Source organism: Vitis vinifera, chromosome 2, assembly GCF_030704535.1.
Source record: "Vitis vinifera cultivar Pinot Noir 40024 chromosome 2, ASM3070453v1".
Taxonomy (NCBI): Eukaryota; Viridiplantae; Streptophyta; class Magnoliopsida; order Vitales; family Vitaceae; genus Vitis; species Vitis vinifera.
Window position 1 is genome coordinate 4545413 of NC_081806.1, and position 19177 is coordinate 4564589.

General features: G+C 38.1%; 3 protein-coding genes and 1 long non-coding RNA gene across 5 annotated transcripts; 3 read left to right on the forward strand and 1 right to left on the reverse strand.

The window, feature by feature from the left end:
* The first annotated feature begins 371 nt into the window (after positions 1-371).
* Positions 372-4122, forward strand: LOC104882013 (putative transferase At4g12130, mitochondrial). Its single transcript, XM_010663893.3, has 5 exons — positions 372-1285; positions 2502-2755; positions 2898-2996; positions 3332-3490; positions 3569-4122. The coding sequence occupies exons 1-5, from the start codon at positions 819-821 to the stop codon at positions 3811-3813; spliced, it is 1224 nt and encodes a 407-aa protein (XP_010662195.1). The 5' UTR covers positions 372-818; the 3' UTR covers positions 3814-4122.
* A 51-nt stretch (positions 4123-4173) lies between these two features.
* Positions 4174-7835, reverse strand: LOC100244756 (LRR receptor kinase SERK2). Its single transcript, XM_010663898.3, has 4 exons — positions 6869-7835; positions 6154-6414; positions 5179-6054; positions 4174-4985 (listed from the first exon to the last, which is right to left on the reverse strand). Exons 1-4 carry the CDS (start codon positions 7305-7307, stop codon positions 4519-4521), a joined length of 2043 nt encoding a protein of 680 aa, XP_010662200.3. The 5' UTR covers positions 7308-7835; the 3' UTR covers positions 4174-4518.
* Positions 7836-9354: 1519 nt separating this feature from the next.
* Positions 9355-10176, forward strand: LOC109124359 (uncharacterized). The gene is made up of 3 exons (XR_002032328.2): positions 9355-9614; positions 9762-9830; positions 10089-10176. It is a non-coding gene; the product is annotated as an uncharacterized LOC109124359 (long non-coding RNA).
* A 3777-nt stretch (positions 10177-13953) lies between these two features.
* LOC100232874 (serine/threonine kinase-like) lies at positions 13954-14774 on the forward strand. 2 transcript variants are annotated; one of them, NM_001405804.1, is made up of 1 exon: positions 13954-14774. In NM_001405804.1, the coding sequence occupies exon 1, from the start codon at positions 14029-14031 to the stop codon at positions 14470-14472; it is 444 nt and encodes a 147-aa protein (NP_001392733.1). In that variant the 5' UTR covers positions 13954-14028; the 3' UTR covers positions 14473-14774.
* Positions 14775-19177: the final 4403 nt, after the last annotated feature.

Sequence of the window (19177 nt, forward strand, 5' to 3'; positions counted from 1 at the left end):
CCAAAAAAATAATTTTCAAACGTGCCTTTAATAGATTAATAAGGAGAAACATGAACTTCGTTTAAAAGGGTATTGATATTTTGGGTGGTGGTGACATGTCACGTATTAGTTGAAAAACAATGAAACAATACTAAAGTACTTTCTTGCTAGTGGTCGGTCAAGTTGTAAGATATTTTAATAATATCACTAAGTTGGTCTCCAACCAAACTCCACGGAATAGTTGAATTTCAATTTGGTTTTACTAAAATTTAAGGTTAGTTTAAGGACAACTTGTACGATTGACTGGGTACACGTAGGTCGTGACATAAGAATATAATTTTTTTTTAAATAATCAAAATTCAGTGTCAAATAAGATGGGTGTTAATATGATAGCAATAAATTCTATATCATGTCTGGTGGATGGAAGCATTTGCACAGCAGCATATTGAAGCCAGCTTAATCACATTTGGGGTGTGGCGCTCACAAGCCCATAGCCCATAGCCCATAGCCCACAGCCCACAGCCCATAGCCCATATAGCACATAGCAACATAGCACATAGCAGCAGCCATTGGCCAAGCCTAGTTTCCCAGGCAGTCTTGAAATGAAGCCTGCCCCTGTCTATTTCCTTCAGGAATTTCATCGAACATCTATCAGTCACGCTTTCTTCTGAGACAGAAACAAACTTTTCCATACCAGAGATCCACCTTCCACGCCACGTGTCATAACATCATAAACCCCAACTACGCGTGTCACCAATCCAAAGTGTCACCTCCACCATCTTCCCCCATTACTTGGCTCCCCAAATCTACCTCCTTCCTTCACACAACCAAGCACCGCAATGCACCGCCTCAAACCCTCTCTCCAATTCCGCAAATCCATTACCTATACTTACGTAACACTTGCAAGGCACTTCTCCACTCACCAAACCCGCTTCGATCATGTTGGTCCCATGGCCTCGCTTCTCAAGTCCAGGTCCGTGGTTCGGTTCCGAGGACCGGACACAGTCAAGTTTCTTCAGGGTCTGTTGACCAACGATGTGCAGAGGTTTTGTGAATCCCCGGGTGAGATGACCTCGACTTTGGTCACCCCCAATGTGCCTTTCATATCGGATTCGCCTATGTATGCTTTAATGTTGACCCCTCAGGGGAGGTTTTTGTATGATTTGTTCCTGTACAGGCCGGCTCGGGCTAGTGAGAAGCTTGACAGGACTGGGTCTGGACCTGGGTCAGACCCTGATGGGCGGTTGGAGTTGTTAGCAGATGTGGATGCCACTGTCTTGGACGAGCTCTTGGAGAGGTTCAACAAGTAAGCTTTTTGTTTGAGCTCTCTTTGGTTTCCCGGAAAAATTGGTGGAAAAGAAAAGAATACGAGTTTTGTACTGATTATGTTTTTGTTTTTCTGTTTTGGAAATAATGTAGAACTCATGCCTATTGGGCTCAGTCTGAATGCTTTATCTCTTAGCAATCAAATGCACCAAATATGAACTGATTTTTGATTGGTTGGTTTGAGGCTCACTTAGGAAATTTGGTATTGCTACAAGCATAAGAAGTAGGAACTCTAGTAGTATATCTCACATTTTTGTTAGGAATGCCCAGTATGCTTCGCGGTCCAGTCATCTGAATATTTGGTTCTTCATTTGTTTTTGTTTTCCTAGTCATTCATTGCACTTATGCATTTCTCTCAATTTGGAACATATCACAGAACAGGCAATATATATACATATATATATAACTATGATCTTTCCTGAATCCTTGTAGCGATGAATCAATACTTGACTGGTAAACCAAACTCTTCCAAAGGCACTTCACTGCAAATTATATATATTCCATGCCAAATTTACACCCAGTGACACCATGGTGTTTTTGAGCTGTTTTTTCAAGGTTGAGTGAATTCCAGGCCATTGTGTTGCCTATGATGGAAGTTCTAATCCCTGTCTTGTTTTTGTCCTCATTTGACATCAACTGTTTGTTGTTACTTGTGACCCTTTGTAAGACTTCTTAGTAAATTATATAGGAGGCACTGATTTTTCTAATTAAATAGTCTTCATATTTTGATTAGATATAGACAATTTTGTGGACTTCCATTACTTCAAGAAGAAGTCAAGTTTTTTCTCTTTCATCTATCTTGTTTCATTGGTACTTAATCAGGAGTAGTTCTTGTTATAGTGTTCTTTGTCGTATTTTCATGCACATGTATACATCTTACAATTTATGATGGGAACTAATTTAGCAATGATAGCACAACAAATCTGATATGTCATGTTACATACGACAGCTAATGAACCACCTTAGTGGCTAGGGTGATCTGGGGTCATTTCTGATGCTTTCCTCATCTCTTTATGAACTCTTGTTCTACGTTGGCTTTGCTTGGAGTGGCCAAGGCTAGGAGATCATTTTTTTAGGATACCAATTACTACTTTCAAGTATGTATATTAGCTGTCTTTTAACTTTCTTTTGCTGATCTTGGTTGTGCAGATATCGGAATTTCTTTAAACTTTCTTTTGCTAATCTTGGTTGTGCAGATATCGGTTGAGGGCTGATGTTGTGATTGAGAATGTGGCGGAAGAATTCTCTTGCTGGCAGCGCTATGGTGAGAACCTTACTGAAAAGTTCTCATCTGCAGAAGAACCTGAGGCTGCTTCTGTTGGCTGGGGTGCTGCTGTTGATCCTGCTGGCACATCTTCTTCACATGGAAATAGTCATGGGTGGCAATGGTTTAAGGACCCCAGGTTGGATTCTCTTGGTTTCAGGGGAATTTTTCCATCTAATACAACACGTGAGTTTTTATTTGTCTTTGCTGTTTCTGAGATCTGCCTGTGTTAACATCACCATGTAGTTTAAGAGGCTTATAAGTGCATTGTGGGCGGCTTGACAATCATTGTTAAGTAATTTACAGATCTATTTTATATCTGTTGCAGCACCCTTGGTTGAAGCAGACAAAGAAACAGATGAAAAAAATTACCTTCTGTGGAGATTAGAGAAGGGAGTTGCTGAAGGCTCAACTGAGATTCTGAAAGGTATATCTTCATTTCCTCCATTAGTGTATATTTGGTTTCCTTCCAAACTTCAGGGAAACCTTTTTTGTAAGGTGGAATTTCATTTTTCTAGACTGGTTTTTCTTTTTTGTAGCCCCAATATAGAATATGACACTGAATTTTACATGAATAAGAATTTTTTTATACCAACCTCCATTTCAAGTCTGTCCATTCGCATTATTATTGTTAGAACTCCATGATCTTAAAAATATGACCTCTGGTTAGTAATGCTGATGCTTGTTTACGTAGGTTACTTTCATCAGTTTTGGCACTGGGATTTTAATATTTCGATCTCAATTTGTTACTACCCTATTCAGGTGAGGCAGTCCCACTTGAGTATAATCTTGCTGGTCTAAATGCAATAAGCTTTGACAAGGGATGCTATGTGGGCCAAGAGCTCATTGCCCGTACTCACCACCGGGGGGTCATTCGCAAGCGTCTGCTTCCTCTAAAGTTTCTTGATGATAGTGGAAAGGGTAAGACCTCATTTGTTTTGTTTTCCATGGCCTTTATCAACTTGGTATATTCAAAACATTCCCTTCCTGTTCGCCCAGAAATGGAGCAGAAAGTTGCACCTGGCTCGGATGTGATCAATGCCGTCTCTGGGAAGAAGGCTGGAACTGTGACAACTGCACTTGAGTGTCGTGGGCTAGGTCTTCTACGGTTGAACGAAGCCTTAAAAGGGCCGAGTAAATTGACCATACAAGGACAGGAAGATGTGAAGGTTGAGGCTATTAGACCAGAATGGTGGCCTACTGAATGGTTTCAAGAGTATCAACAAGATACTGCGTCCGCTTAGAATGCTCATTTACAGGATTCAGCATTACTGCTTGTTGACTTCGTCATCCTGCACAACTTGGCCATTGTACTGGCAATGCAGGTTTTTCCAAAGTGCTAAAAATGTTGAGCTCATATTTACTTGAAAAGGGAAATAAGGGGAACTTCTAAAATCATATCTTTTGTAATAATTCAGGTTTTTGCCTTAAATGACTGTTGATGAAAATTTTGAGGTCATTGGCCAAATATTGACCGGTGCCTTCCAACCAAGGTTTCCTTGCTGAGGACTGGATTGGAGTGGAGTTTGAATCTATATTAGTGTTCTGGGAAATACCATTGTTACCGACCAAAGAGCTTTAACGTGAACAGAAGGAGAAAGCTATAGAGAAATTTTTTAGTACATTTCCAACCATAACTGATTGCAAGATGTTTCCTGAAGAATGTATTATCATAAGACTAGACTGTCACATTTTCTTCTCTGAGCCTACGTTTATTGAGGGTTGTGCCAGCTTGTCGCAAAACTAGAGTAAACTTGTAGCTTATAGTCAAATCACAGGGCGATAATCTAATCCACAAATGAACTCTCTTCGCACCACCTCCAGTCTACAGCAGGCACGCCCGTTTTTACATTCCCCAATCAGCTTTTGCAGTTCAGTGAGGCATCATCTCCCAGTTCATTGCCTTTTTAAGTTAGGAACTTGAAATATAGCCATCAAGAACTGGTACCTCAAGTGCTCAGCTCCTGAATCACTGTCTCCATAATTGGCCTATTGTCAGGAAGCTCATGAGTGCAAGCTAGTCCAATCTTTGCCAGCTTGGCTGCTTCAGATTCAGAGAATTCCCCCTTGAGATTTGTATCAACAAAATCAGCAAATCTGCAAGATTCAGCTGCCAGTCGCATTGAGTTGGTGAGTTGTTGCTTCCCTGACAAAATCTGGAGGATGATCACACCGAATGCATATATATCACTCTTCTCAGTAAAACTTCCAGTGGTAATGTACTCAGGAGCTAGGTATCCTAATGCAGCACTGGTTTTCAGAGCTGAGAAGACAATGTCATCAGCAAGAAGTTTAGGAAGGCCGGAATCAGAAATCAACGGGTTAAACCGCTGGTCGATAAGGACTTTATCTGCAGAAATGCTTCTGTGAACTAGGGAAGGTTTGTTTTCTTCACTGCTGTGTAGATATCCAATACCTGGTTGGGAAAGAAGGATAAATATCAATGTGAATGGACATGGTCGATATACTTATCAGTTTATCCGAAAAATAACATCTAGGACTAGCTCATCCACCAGCATGCCAGCATACGGCAATCTTGGGAAAATTGTAGTGGACAAAATAAAATAGCAAAGTTGGATGGATAGTGATAAGTTAAACTATTAGCTAACCTTTTGCAATGCCATGGATGATAGAGACCCTTGTGGACCAGTTGAGGACCTGGCTGCTTCCTTCTTCCAAATCAAGATACCGTGACAGGCTTCCATTTGGGACAAAATCGTGGATTAAATAACATTCACCCCTCCCCTTTGAGCAGCAAAAACCTCTCAACCTAACAAGGTTTTCATGTCTCAATGAGGATAATAAGTTCAACCCCTTGAGGAAGTCTGCTTCCTCAGACTTGCAGCTGGTGGCACTAATGCTCCTAATTGCTACCAGAGAACCATCTCTTAGAATCCCTTTATAGACGGACCAGAACTTGCTCTTCCCTAACAAATTTACCTCTGAAAAATACTGGGTTGCTGACTCAATCTCGTCCAAGTTGAACCTAGGGTTTTGGCAAAACTCCTGGGAAAATACATTCCCATTTCGCCCATCAGCCAATGGATCCCATCCAGTGGAGTACTCAAGACTCACAAGTGGAGAGGCAATCTTCCTGTGGCAGTCTATACTCCGGTCAGTACTAAGCTGACACTCAGAAGTATCAAATGAACTTCCGATTTTCTGTTTCCTCCTTCGATAGCAAAGAAAGGTCAGAAGTCCTACCGCAGACAATGTGACAGTGACTGTAGTAACCCCAGAAACGAGGACTATTCGAGGGAATTTGGATACATTTGGGCAGTGGGTTTGGTTGCAATGAGGCCGGAAATTTGAAGACACAGGATAAATTGTTGGAGTGAAATCAGTGTTGGTGGCTGGGAACGTTTCAGATTGGTTGATATTCATACCATCCCAATAACTGCAAACTCTCAATGAAGAAAACCCAACTCCACATAAACCAGCTGAGTTGTTTGCGTGTTGAAACCCTTCCTTTAATTTCTTCAAGCCTTCATTTCATTCATTAAAACCATAATCAATGTATGTGTACAATGCAGAAATTAAAGAAAGTTGCAAACTTTGAGCAAAAGATGCCAGGTGGAACTCACCAGAAGGGACTATTCCCCACAGGGAATTGTTCCTCACATCTAGAAATTCCAATGCTGGGGCCTGCGCTAGGTTTGCAGGAATTGTTCCAGAGAGGCGATTGAAGCTCAAATTCAGCATTCTTAACATGCCTAAGTTTCCCAGGCTTGGAGGAATTTTGCCAGTCAAGTTATTTTTTTGCAAAGAAACAACACTCAGCTTCTTCAGGAAACCTATCTCTGAAGGTATCGCCCCTGTCAACTGGTTGCTGCAAAGCTGCAAAACTGCAAGAAATATCTAAATAAGCTGAATGTCGGAGATGAGGAACCCAAAAACCCAAGCTTTTATTTTATTTATTTATTTATTTATATTTATCTTTCACTGAATTCCAAGTTAGATAATGTTCCTTTTGGTCGCTGAGAAAATGCAGGAAAAGAAATGGCACTAGTGCAACGCTTTTTCCGTATCGCATATGCTATAAGATTTAAAACTCTCTTCTGAATTCTATAACTCTCTCGGCAACCAAACATCATTTGAAGGTGACCCAGTAAACAAAATTCAGAAACAAGAAACCAAGGAGAATTTCAAGCAAGATTGTAGTTTCTATCATTCTATGTACTACATTCAGTGTTATGGCAGGCCGATTCCGATTTACCAAAATATAGAAATCCCATATAAGAAAATTCAAGATAACAGCAACACCGACAAGAACAGAAGAACCCAAAATTCTTAACCAACCTTGAAGACTAGCCATGTTACCAATCTCGGGAGGAATGGCGCCGGAGAGATTGTTGAAATCAAGATATAGATCGGACAATTCGGTAAGGCTGGAGATTTCTCTGGGAATTTCACCAGATAACGAGTTGTAATGCAAGTAAAGACCAGAAAGGCATTTCAGTCCAGCCACCGCCGGCGGTACCTTGCCGGAAAGTCCCTTTCCCTGCAACGTAATATTTGCCACTTTCCGGTGTTCGTTGCAGTGGACGCCTTCAAACGAACCACTACATGGGTCTGCATCACTGGTCCAAGAAGAAAGGAACCTGTTCACCGGGTCCAGAGAAGCTTTCATCTCCATGAGAGCTCTCAGCTCTGAATTTCCCCACACGGTTGGCAGACCAGAAAATGCAAGAAAAAGGAGGAGAGAAAAGAGGAAATAGAGGAAACAGAGGAAACCCATATCTGTTTCTGAAGCTCAATTATCTCTTCCTCTCAAGAAACGGAGAGGGTGAGAAACGGAGAGAAGAAGAGACAATGCAAGTATTTGTCAAAGACAGTACAAAGGCAAAACCTTGGAGTCACTCTTGCGTTCACATTCTGTGTGTTGGAGGTCAGATTATGATCGTGTTTGGCTGACTTCTCCTATAAAAATAAAAAATAAAATAACAGTACATCAGAGGTTAATTTAACAGGGTGATTAACGTGTCTGTACTGTCAACCAGGTGGCCGACTCTGGTTGCCACTCACTACCTTATAATAAAGATTTACCAGAGTCTTTTGACTCTCAGATCAAGCTTGGGCAGATCAACTCTTATCCTTTCATGTCCAGAAAATTATTAACAACACTCTGCCTTCTATCTTTTCACGTATCAATAACATCATTCTCACATATTATTTTGACATGATGTTTCATTATTTGAGAGGTATATCAGTATCTGAATGGATGGTTTAAAAAAGATAGAATATGATATAGAAAGTCTCGATCTGTTATTTGTGAGCAGTGTGGGGTTTCTAACATTCTATATATATATTGATAAGCCTCCAGTCAAAGGATGGCAGACCTAACTTTGGCAACAATAACATGGCCTTGTGTCAAGTCAAAATATTTGTAGCAAATATTATAGTTATATAAGCTTGGCATCCAGAGCATCCAATTCATACTTTTCAAGTCACAAGTAGGACAAAAAGAGGAGTGTTCCTTGGGTTCCCTTGTCTTGGATTCCCATAACTTCTAATCCACCATCAGCGCCAAAATAAATGAACTGTCTGTCCTTGAAAAAACACGACCGTGAAGAGAGGAAATGGGTCATCAAAAGAAGTTATAAACCTCATCGTTGATCTGTGTTTGGCTGTAGGTTTCTACATGAGAGTAGGTCACCAACTTGAACATTTAGGTTAAGGAGCCAAGGTTTGTGTGACCCTTTTCAATGTTCAAAAGGGCTACCACTAACTTTTTCATGTCATTCAAATGAAAAGGCATACTTAAACTATAGGTAGTGGCAGAAGTGGGGGATATAAAATGCCATCATGACAAAGAAAATAGTGGAGTTTTGATGGCAATGTGAAGGTCATTTTCAAACTCTCTCCACCATTTGCGATGTGAATGATTGAAAATGGCATGAAAAAGGAAAAAGTGATCCACTCAACGATTTCAAATGTCTTAGAAGAAGACAAAACATACGAGTATATTGAAGACAATACATACAAGTATATTGAAGAGAAAGCGATCCACTCATGTAGATTGGTTTTGAATTTGAATTGTGGAGTCGTCTCACTTTTGCCTTTCCCTTCTTATCAGGGCAATCAAGACTTATGAAAAGGGTCTGCCCCCTCAAAAGAAGGTATGCTTTTTTCTACTGTTCAAACTTAAAAATGAATGATCTTCAACGCCTTTAAGTCTAGTCTTCTAATCTTCGCTTTATTTAAAGATCTTCCTGTCAAGAAAAAGAAAAAACAAAAAGATGACGCTGGATTCGCACTTGCCTCTTAACAGATTAAACTAATTCATGATTTTACTGGTGATTAGTGGGCCCGTGAAATTGCAGGCAAATAATCCTGTAGTTTAAATAAAGAAGACAAATCCATGAAATCTTGGAATTACCAGAACAATGGCATAAATTCCAGTCAAGGAAAAGTGGAGAATGGTGAAGAAAAATCTTAGAAACACATGACCACTGAGACAGAGAAACTTGCTTGAAGTTTCTTCATTGCGCAATTTCCAGAATGCAGAAACATAGGTAGGGAAGGACAAGTTTGCATTCTGCTTCCACGAAGGAAGTTTGCAGAAAGATGTCTAACATATTTTTCATTCCTTCAACAAAGGGTCCACAACATATTCTTGGACCATGTGAATATTTACATTTCAAATTGAAATCATAGACCAGTTAGCACAAATCAAGAACGCCGTGTACTCAATCACCAAGAGTTAGGTTCACTATCTCTGTCGTGCAGTGGTTCAATACCCTCTTGAGGCTTACGCCTGCTCATTCTCTTGGAATCTACCACTTTGAAGAGTCTGGGTGCCAGCAGCCCCACAAGCCATTTGGGGTCTTTAACTGTGGCTTCACACATTATTCTTTTGAAGTCATTACCAATTCATGGTAGATTAACAATCCTGGGGCATAAGGTTAAGAGGATGCCATACATATATAATGTCAAGAATTTTTTTTCACTATCCGATGTGGGATATCACAGATTGCCTTATCAGCTTGAAGTCCTTTCCAGCATTTACAATGTCCAACTTATACCAGAAATGCAGCATTAGGTGGTGAGTTAGAATCTCATGTACAAATGGAACTTAAATTTTAAGTCACTGTTTTTTTCCCATCAGCATAAAGATGGCACAGAAGCAGGATGGCATGGGCCTAGCTTACTCTACTGCATCTTATATTTATCATTTTAATTTGGCTTGCAGTTGAATCAATGGAACTGATGGGGAAGACTTGGCATTCATCAAAATTGAACAGGGTTTGCAGTTTACATGGTAATCTAACTATATAATCCCTATAGTCATAGAGTCCTATGGTGGCAAATGTGGCTACATTAAAAGAAACATATAGATCTGAAGAGCATTCACTAGTAACAAATGGGTTAGAAGAAAAGGTGTCAAACAACTTCATCCAGATAATCGATTGCTGGCTATTTGGTATAGAGTATCTGTATAGGGAAATTTCTTCCATAGATGCAAAGATGTTGCAGGTGAAGAAATACCCTGAAAACTTTTCTGCATCCACTGTGGCAGATGTGACAATAAAATGGGGTCAGATCTCAATTTGACAAGCTACCTCAGCAATCCAAAAAGGACATCAGTGTGGATTGTCCTGTCTCAAGCGTCAACCATGATGACCGAGCATTGAGAAAGATTTTCATCAATCACAATCTACATAAGAAGGAGATGTACTTGATCATAGTATCTGGTCCAGAACAATTCTCAAACTGAATAGCATATACAACTTCCTTTCCTTAAACGACAAGCAAACGCTTCTGCAACTACCTTTTCCAAAGACATTACAGCCACCATACGAGGCTGAGTACATCCAGTCTTATCCCTAGTCATGTACTTTTACTTCAGCCAGATACTGTGTTACTTGGGTTGTCTTGCCTGAGCCAGTCTCATCAATGATGACCAGAACTGATTAACATGCACAGCCTGAACAACTTCTTTCTTCAATTTGTGGACAGGCCAACGTTTGTTCTCGAAGTTGACATTCCAACCTCTGTGGGTATGGCTCCTTCAGTGGCATAGGCCAAAGCAAAAAGGGTTTTTGCAGTTGGTTTTCTAGGTGTAGTTCTGTATGCCCAAAGCTCTAAAGACTCTTAAAACTCTCTAATAGTTACTCGAGCCCATGATCTATCTTCAGTTCCTTAATGGTTCTTTCTGTTTGATTCTCTACCCCATTCATAAAACGCCTGCAGCAACCCAATGTTTCTGACTTATAAGAGATTAAATAGACATAACGATAGCGTGCATAGACCATCTATAAATGTAATGAAGTAGAAGGCACCAGGGCTTTGCCTTCACATTCATTGGGCCACATCTGCCTATGTACCATGCTCAACGAGTTGGTCCAATAGGTCTTCTCTATAACTGACCTATTCATTCTATTTTGCCCAATATAGTAACCCAACATTCTCACATAATCCACATAGTAGTTATGAACAAATATCCAAAACAATGAAATTACATGCCAAAAACTCACTATCATAAATAATCATTCCCAGAAAAAGTCCTAACATTGTTTCATCAAATATCAAGAGCAAACAAGACACCATAAAGTGACAAAGTATGGTCACCATGCCAATGTAGTTGGTAGGTACAAATGCCCAATACCATTATACTTGTTCCATTTCCCACGAAGATCTTTCAATTTCCTACTACACTCAACAATACCCTACAAATCTAACTTGATTCCTCATTGCCTGTTCCATTGCTTTTGAATCCACAATCTCATCTAGAGAGGAATCAGCAACCATTACATGATGAAAAGCATAAACACAATAAGAATCTAAGTGAGAAAGTACCTTTTTTAGCTCACTTAAATTGTAAGTGAAGTGTCATTTCTTGCCAAGGTTGAAACTTGCTTTATTAGCTTTGCCCCTTTTCCTACCATTCTTGCCTCACTTGCCCTTGATTAGTGTTCTTCGCCTAAGAAGACTTAGATACCTAATTATTTTGCTTTCTTTTGGCTCTCTTAAAGTTTTTGCACTTTGGAACAACTCCCTTGTGCCTACTTCCCTTGCACAAACCTAGTAGCCAAGGTCCCAGCAAACTTATCCTTGAGGCAAATCCAAATCCCTTGCGTGGTTTGATATTGGTCAAATAAACCCATCAAATCATTTTGAAGCTACTTAATTATCTCTTGTGCTACATAAATCCATCATGGACTTTTACCCAAATTCTACACAAAAGAATATTATAGAAAATCATTTTAATAATTTATAAAATAATTCCTCCCGTCCATATTATTTACTAATATTCTCAAAAGCACTAAAAATTTTGGATAACAATTTTTATGCCATTTTTTTTTCAAATAATTAAATTTAATGACTAAGAAATTATAATAAATAAAATAAAATATAAACAATTTGGGAAAAATGTCACCCAATAAATAAAAAACCATAATGAAACATTTTCATCTGAAAAACAAAGTTAGTGGGCCCCACATGCACTCCATCTGCCTAAAAAGAGTAAGTTTTAATTTTAAAAATAGCATAAGGCTAAGAAAAATATTGGGAAAAAAATAAAAGGAGTCATAATAACTCTTTGAAAACTCCCACCCTTTTCAATTTTTGCAAAGACAAATCTTGGAATGCTCATCATAAGATTGTTTCTCTTTAAAACTAAATAAATAAAAATTGCATTTGATGGGAGCTGGTCCATGAAGGATAAGATCCGGGTATGACCTAATTATAATACCAATGGTAGAAAATAATATTAAAAAAGGAAAATCAAAAATAAAATTCAAGAGCATTTTTTCATTATTAACAATAATATTAATTTAGATATTACCTAGAGATGACCACGGCCAAGGACTAGTCACCCTCATCCATACCTGTCCCACCCGTTTAAATTTTTTCAATTTTTTATTTTTTAAAATTAAATTTTTTATTAATAATAAATATAATTTATATATAAAAAAGATTATAAATATTTATAATTTATTTTGATAAAAGGTAATATTTTATTTAGGTTTAAAAATTGAAAATTGAAAAAATATTGATTAATATAATTTTTTATTTAAAATTATACATAATTATCCCAAATATTTGTTTTTTAAACTTTCTAAAATTTATCTTTATCTAAAACCTATTTCCTACACATTTTTTGTTAGGGTGGGGCAAGGTGGGTATCGAAAAAAATCTGTTGCATTGTTATCCTTATCCCTAATATTACCACAAAAACATAAACGGCATAATACCTAAATCGAGATATGACATAAATAAAAAGCTGAAAAACAAGTAGAAAAAATGATTATTAAAAAAATAGGATGAAAATTGACGAAATTGATCCCCTTAACAAATTCCAATATCTACAAGAGAGTTGATTGACTTTGTGATTTGTCAAGTTATTTTTTCTTTCTTGAAGTTTTTTCGAATTTGAATTTTTCCAGGGATTTTCAGTTTCATCTTTCACCCTCTACAGGATTCAGCCCTTTAAAAGGAAGTATACTTTTTGTACTATTAAAACTTTCATGGGCTTAGAATATTACATAGAAATATGTATGAAAATAAAAAAAAAATGGATGGGCTTAAAATACATCAAAATTGATGATATTTTGAATTGCATTATTACATGTAACAATACTTTTATATAGTTAGTTCTTTCTTTAAATTTTGAATTTTGAAAATTTGAATTTGGAATTTATGAATATGAAACTCCAAATAAGGTAGGTACCAAACTATGGCGGTGGCATGGGCCTACTGCCTACACCTACGGAGAAACACTACACGTGCAGTTATTTAAAGCCCTCATAAAGGCTTCTTCTCTAACACAAAACAAATTTTAAATTTCAAAAATACATTTAACAAATTCTTACTATAAATAATTTTTTTAACAATTTAAAAATATTGCAAAAATGGTTTTTCATATTTGAGTTCTAAAACAAAATTTTATATTTTAAAATTATTTTAAAAAATATAGTTGTAATTATCCATAAATATTATATATTTTGGATTCAAGTATATAAAATTTATATTTATTTTTCTCTTATCCAATACGACATATCATAATAACGTAATTTATTTTTAATATTTGTCGAGAATATAAATAACATAATTTTGATTTTTTTTCCCTTAATGTTTACAAACGCTTTGGGATGCAATGTTGCCGAATTTACTAAATAAAAATAATTTATAAAAATTGAAAGGAAATAGAATAAGTGGAAATATTAAGGGTGGTGAGGAGATTGCTTGAAGTTTCAACTGTGAGTCTGTGACAGAAGACAGCAGTGAGTGGGCGAAAGAGAATATTTTCGAATAAAAAAATCAACAATTATTTTATGAGTGTTATTTAAAAATACAAAAAGTGATAGCGAGGAAGCTGTTAGGGTCCGGTCCAAAACTTGCATGTAAAACCGATTGTTGGACCGGTTCCGGTCCGATCCGGATGGCAAAGGGAACAAAACTCGCTCCGCCACTCTCTCCTATACGGAAAGCGAGAAAGAGAGAGAGAGGCGGAAAACATGGGCAAAGATCTGAGCGATGACCAGGTGGCCTCCATGAAAGAAGCCTTCACCCTCTTCGACACCGATGGGGACGGCCGGATCGCCCCGTCGGAGCTTGGAATCCTAATGCGCTCTCTCGGCGGCAACCCTACCCAAGCCAAGCTCAAGGAGATCGTAGCCCAAGAAAACCTCACCACCCCCTTCGATTTCCCCAGATTCCTCGACCTCATGTCCAAGCACATGAAGCCCGAGCCCTTCGATCGCCAGCTCCGCGATGCCTTCAAGGTCCTCGATAAGGAGTCCACCGGCTTCGTCTCCGTCGCCGATCTCCGCCACATTCTCACCAGCATTGGCGAGAAGCTCGAGCCGGCTGAGTTCGACGAGTGGATCCGGGAAGTCGATGTCGGGTCCGATGGGAAGATCCGTTACGAGGATTTCATCTCTCGGATGGTGGCCAAGTGAGGAATTGGGTCTATCGTGAAACGCTTTCTGCAAGTGGTTTTGAGTAAGATTTGGTTTTTTGGGTTGTTGTGTTGTTTTGGGATTAGGGTTTGTTTGAGGCCAATGGTGTTTGAATTGTTAAAGTGATGCTGACTCTATTAGAGATTTGGGGTTCTTTGTGTTCATATTTATGTAGTTATATGAGAATTTGGCATTACAATTTCTATGGTGTTAACATTAATTTGAATATTTTTTTTTTCCCTTTTTCCTTTCTGAACTCTGGCTTGATTGGTATAAGAATAGTATGGGGTTGTGGAAATTTTGTTATTCTCTTGATAATAAGACGCTTAACATGCTGCCATAGGGTAGGTAATGTTTTCCTGAATAGGAAAATCCATAAAATTATACCATTTAGATCGTGTCTGGCAGTGTTATTTGAACTTTTGGTTCCGTTCCCAAAGGCTAAAGTAAAAATAACTCAAAATACTTGGTGATGAAACATCATTAGATTCATTACCCCCTTTGGGTCTTCCAATCTTTCTATGCCTTGTATCTCTTTGAAGAAATTTAAGAAAATTTCTTGCAGGAGATGCATATTTGTAATAATCTTTTACTTATCTCTTATGATGGTCTTTGGATTGGAAAGCAGGTGTGGGGGGTGTAAGTGGGAAGCACGGCCTTTAAGTAAACATAGGGCAATTGTGGTTAGGATAAGTAGGTTTGTTGGTGACTAAAAGTTGTCAAAACAAATATGTCAATGTGAATGGTTGGTGTTGTGAGGCAGACTACTTATTTATTTTTGCACTTATTTTTGAGGTGCAAAATTCACTTTTTTTGAATCACATTCTGTAATTGTTCTAGAATGGTTTTCCTATAACCTTGGACAGGGTGTAACCAAGAGGGTTTCTGGTATCATTGATAGGAACAATATGTTTCTTGCCTAATTGATGATGAGTAGACTCCAATACTTGGAGTTTCATTTATGAATGGTGATTATAATTTCAGTGAATATGGATGGCATTGAGCTAAAACTATGGATTGGGTATGGAGGTGCAAGCAGGCAAACCCAGGTTTGTTGAACTTGGATTGAGCTCAACTAGCCGGTTCAAGCTTTTAGAAGTGCGAGTTTGGCTGCAAGGCGTTCACCAGCCGAAAAGTACTTTTCATTATCTATTTTGGCATTGGTTTTTTATATTTTTTTTTTTTGGGTGGGTGGGAGAAAATCAATAATTGTATGCATACAAATTAATGAGTTTAAATCCTTACTAAATTCTTCATGCTATCTCATTCACTGTGTGTGATTTGTTAACAGTTCTCTTAAAGTAGTTTTTCGGGAAATGTTCTTTTGGATGTAATGTTACCATAGTGGAATCATACCTACCTTAACTATTTACTAGGCTAATTAAGCTGAGTTTGATGGCGACATGTTGGCTTGTTAAGCACTAGAGGGTGTGCGGCAAGCTGCTTGATCTTGTTTTGTGTGAACAAGTGGCTCAGTTCAATGACTCTAGTTGGATCATCTCTGTTTCAAAGCCTTTCTTAGCATTACAGTTCTGTGGTTTACATGTGTGTTTTGTGATTCTGTTCCTCTTTTTCCCACCTGTCTCTCTTTTGTAATTTTGTTTCTTTTCCCTACGGTTTGTCTTTTGAGTAAAGATGAGGTGACCACATGGAATGAGGCTGGGAGGATTGTGTTTCTACACAAGCAAACCTTCCGAAAAGCATGAAAGATGTTACGAATCTCATCTCATGAGTTGCATACGAATTATTTGGTTTCACTTTTTTACACTGTCACGAGACATGGCCGTAGCGCTGCATCAAGGGAAATCAATGACAGACGACAAAAGTCTGAGGGTAAAGGACAGCTCATTACTGAAGGTTGTGTGTCGTGTATGGGCTTACTACTATGTGATACAAGCATTTTTCTTTTTCGGCCTTTACAGGGAATTGAGGCTGCGGATCTCGGATTCCGAATCCACATTGGTTGTTGCTCTACTGTATACACAAGAATAACTAGAATAACATATCTTCAAACTGCATAATCAATTCCAAAGGCATATGACTAATCCAATTTTGAAACTTCAAGTTGTCAGCCAAAACGTGCAAGTTGCAGCTCATGACTTCCAATGAACAAGGAGGCGTGAATAAGCCTGGAATCTCCCAGCTATTTTCTTTTCATGAATTTAAAATAATGTATAGAATTAATAAATTGAGTTTAAATTTATTTTTTCATTTTTTCACTCTTCTTTTTCTTCTTTTATGCAAATCAGCCGATGATTCTAATTGGAGAGATGGCGACGACGTCGTTTCATCCTTTTACGCCATATTTTAGCTCTAAAACTCTACCTCCATGAAAAACCCTAAACTACCCTTACCTGAGATTCTGAGAAAAGCAAAAAGGAAGCAGAGAGACCACCATGGGTCGTATGCACAGCAGCGGGTTGTCTACTGCTTCTTCCTCAGCCCTCTCCTCACTATCTCTTCGTATAGTAACACTGCTCTTTCTCTTGTTTTTTTTTTTTTTTTTTTTTTTCTAATATTTTATTTGCAGTAAGGTATTTCCGCTTCAGTATTGCCTTACAAGAGAACCCCACCAGCTTGGTGCAAGGCCACCCCCTCGGATGTGAGCAATCTCCTTCATTCTCAATTGGGAAACCCATTTGTTTGGTCACTAAGAAAACGAAAAGGAAACTAAAATAATGTATAGTTTTGGGCCTTATATTTTCTTGAATACCAAACGACAAAAACAGTACTACTCCAACCTTCCTTTTCCTTCGTCTTCTCGATACTGATGCTGAGGATGATTTAATGACCCCTGTACAAATTTTTTACGTCTATTTTTTTTCTCAGCGTTCAGGCAGGGGATCTAATCTGCAAGTTGGCGAAGAGGGGTTCAACGCCGTCGAACATTTGTATATCATCTTGTTTTCCTTGATTCTTTGCGGACAACTTGGGAAAACTCTTTTATTGGGGAAGTTATAAAGAGTTTGATTTGGCTGAGTTCTTTTGAAACTGTCTAGTTAGTTATTTTGTGTTGAGTTGAAAATGGAAGTGATAGACAAGTCTTCAAATTCATTAATCTAAGAATAAGAAACAGTATGACAGATCGACTCTTGTAGTTCTCTTGATGGTGTAACTGAAACAATAATTTGAAATCATTTTCCCTCTTACAGTATCAGAGAAAAAGAAATGGTTGGGGGACGAGAGTTTCTACTGCCCATAGAGTAGAAGGGAGGGAGGAAATTAATGGATATGTGAAATGGAGGAGGCCTATGGAGCTTTGCATTTGTGCATGTATGCGAAAGCTGCTGAACCTTTGGTTTCATATGATTCTGAATGTTTGTTTTTGCTCATCCTTATTGTGCGTGTGAAGCTAAAGTCTTTAACTGTTAAATGCACTGAGGGCTGATATGCAGCAAACTTAAAAAACCACTCTTCCATTTTGTGTCTTTCTCCATCTAATTATTGGCTATTTTCACTGATTTTATGTCTTTCTACATCTAGTTACTGACTATGTGTCCCTGATTTATGCAGTGAGTCAAATACTGCAAGCACTCAGGTTGCATAGGGAAGTACTGGATCATTTGGGAAGGTTTACACGACTGGCTGAAGCAGCACGACCCCTGTAATAGTTGCTAAAATATGTGGCTATATGGGAGTCTTTCGTGGTAAATGAAATAGTTCTTTGTGCCAAGTTTTTGTGGATTGGCATAGAAGACAAATGTTTTTGTTTTGGTAACCAAAGTGTGGTATTAGTTCCTACCTTACCTGTTGGAGTAATTACTGTCTAATCTACACTTTTATGTGGTGTTGGCCTGTACATATTTCTGAAGCATTACATTTGACAGCATTAATTGATGGGGAAACAGGGAAGAAAAAACAATAAAACTGTCACATTGCTATCTATTGAGCCTGTTATTTGACATCTTAAGCCCGCTGTAGCTTAAAATAGCAATAAGCAGAGCCAGTTAATATATGCTAATTCTCAACTCTGTAGTCCCAAAGTAAATAATGTTTGTAACTTGAACTCTCTGGTCCCTAAACTGATTATATTTGTAACCTCACACGCTCATGCTTTATTAAATCATTGAAATGGTAGGGCTGACATTGGGTGAAATTTGTGCTGGACATTGTATTAGAAAAATTAGGTTAATTCAACCTATGGTAATCACCCTAGAAGGGGGTGAATAGGGTGATGATCTCTTTTTACAAATTTAAATTATGTGAAAGTAAGAGACAATTATATGCAAGTATATAATAAACAATATAAAGACAATTACATATAAATTAAAAGAGTAGGGAAGAGAAAATGCAAATATAAGATTTTAGTGGTTTGGAGCAATCCGGCTTACATCTACTCTCCTCTAGCTTCAATCCTAAGCTTGAGGTTCCACTAATTCAAGGCTTCCAAACCAAGCCTTCAAGCAATACAATTGGATTATAATTTCAATTCACCCCCTTAGACTTTTAACTCCAAGCACCCTTTACACTTCTCCAGAGATATCCCACTCTTGAACATCCCTCAAGTGATACCCCACACTTGAGAAACTTCCTCTCAAAGATTTATAAATAAATGATCTCACAAAATCATAGTACAAAAACTTTAAGCTCAAATGATACAAGAATACTCGGATTGAAAAGTGCACTAAGGATATGCAAATTTTAGAACAATGGTACACTAAAAAACACTCTTCCAAGGCTCAAATATATTCAAGAAAGGTTTGGG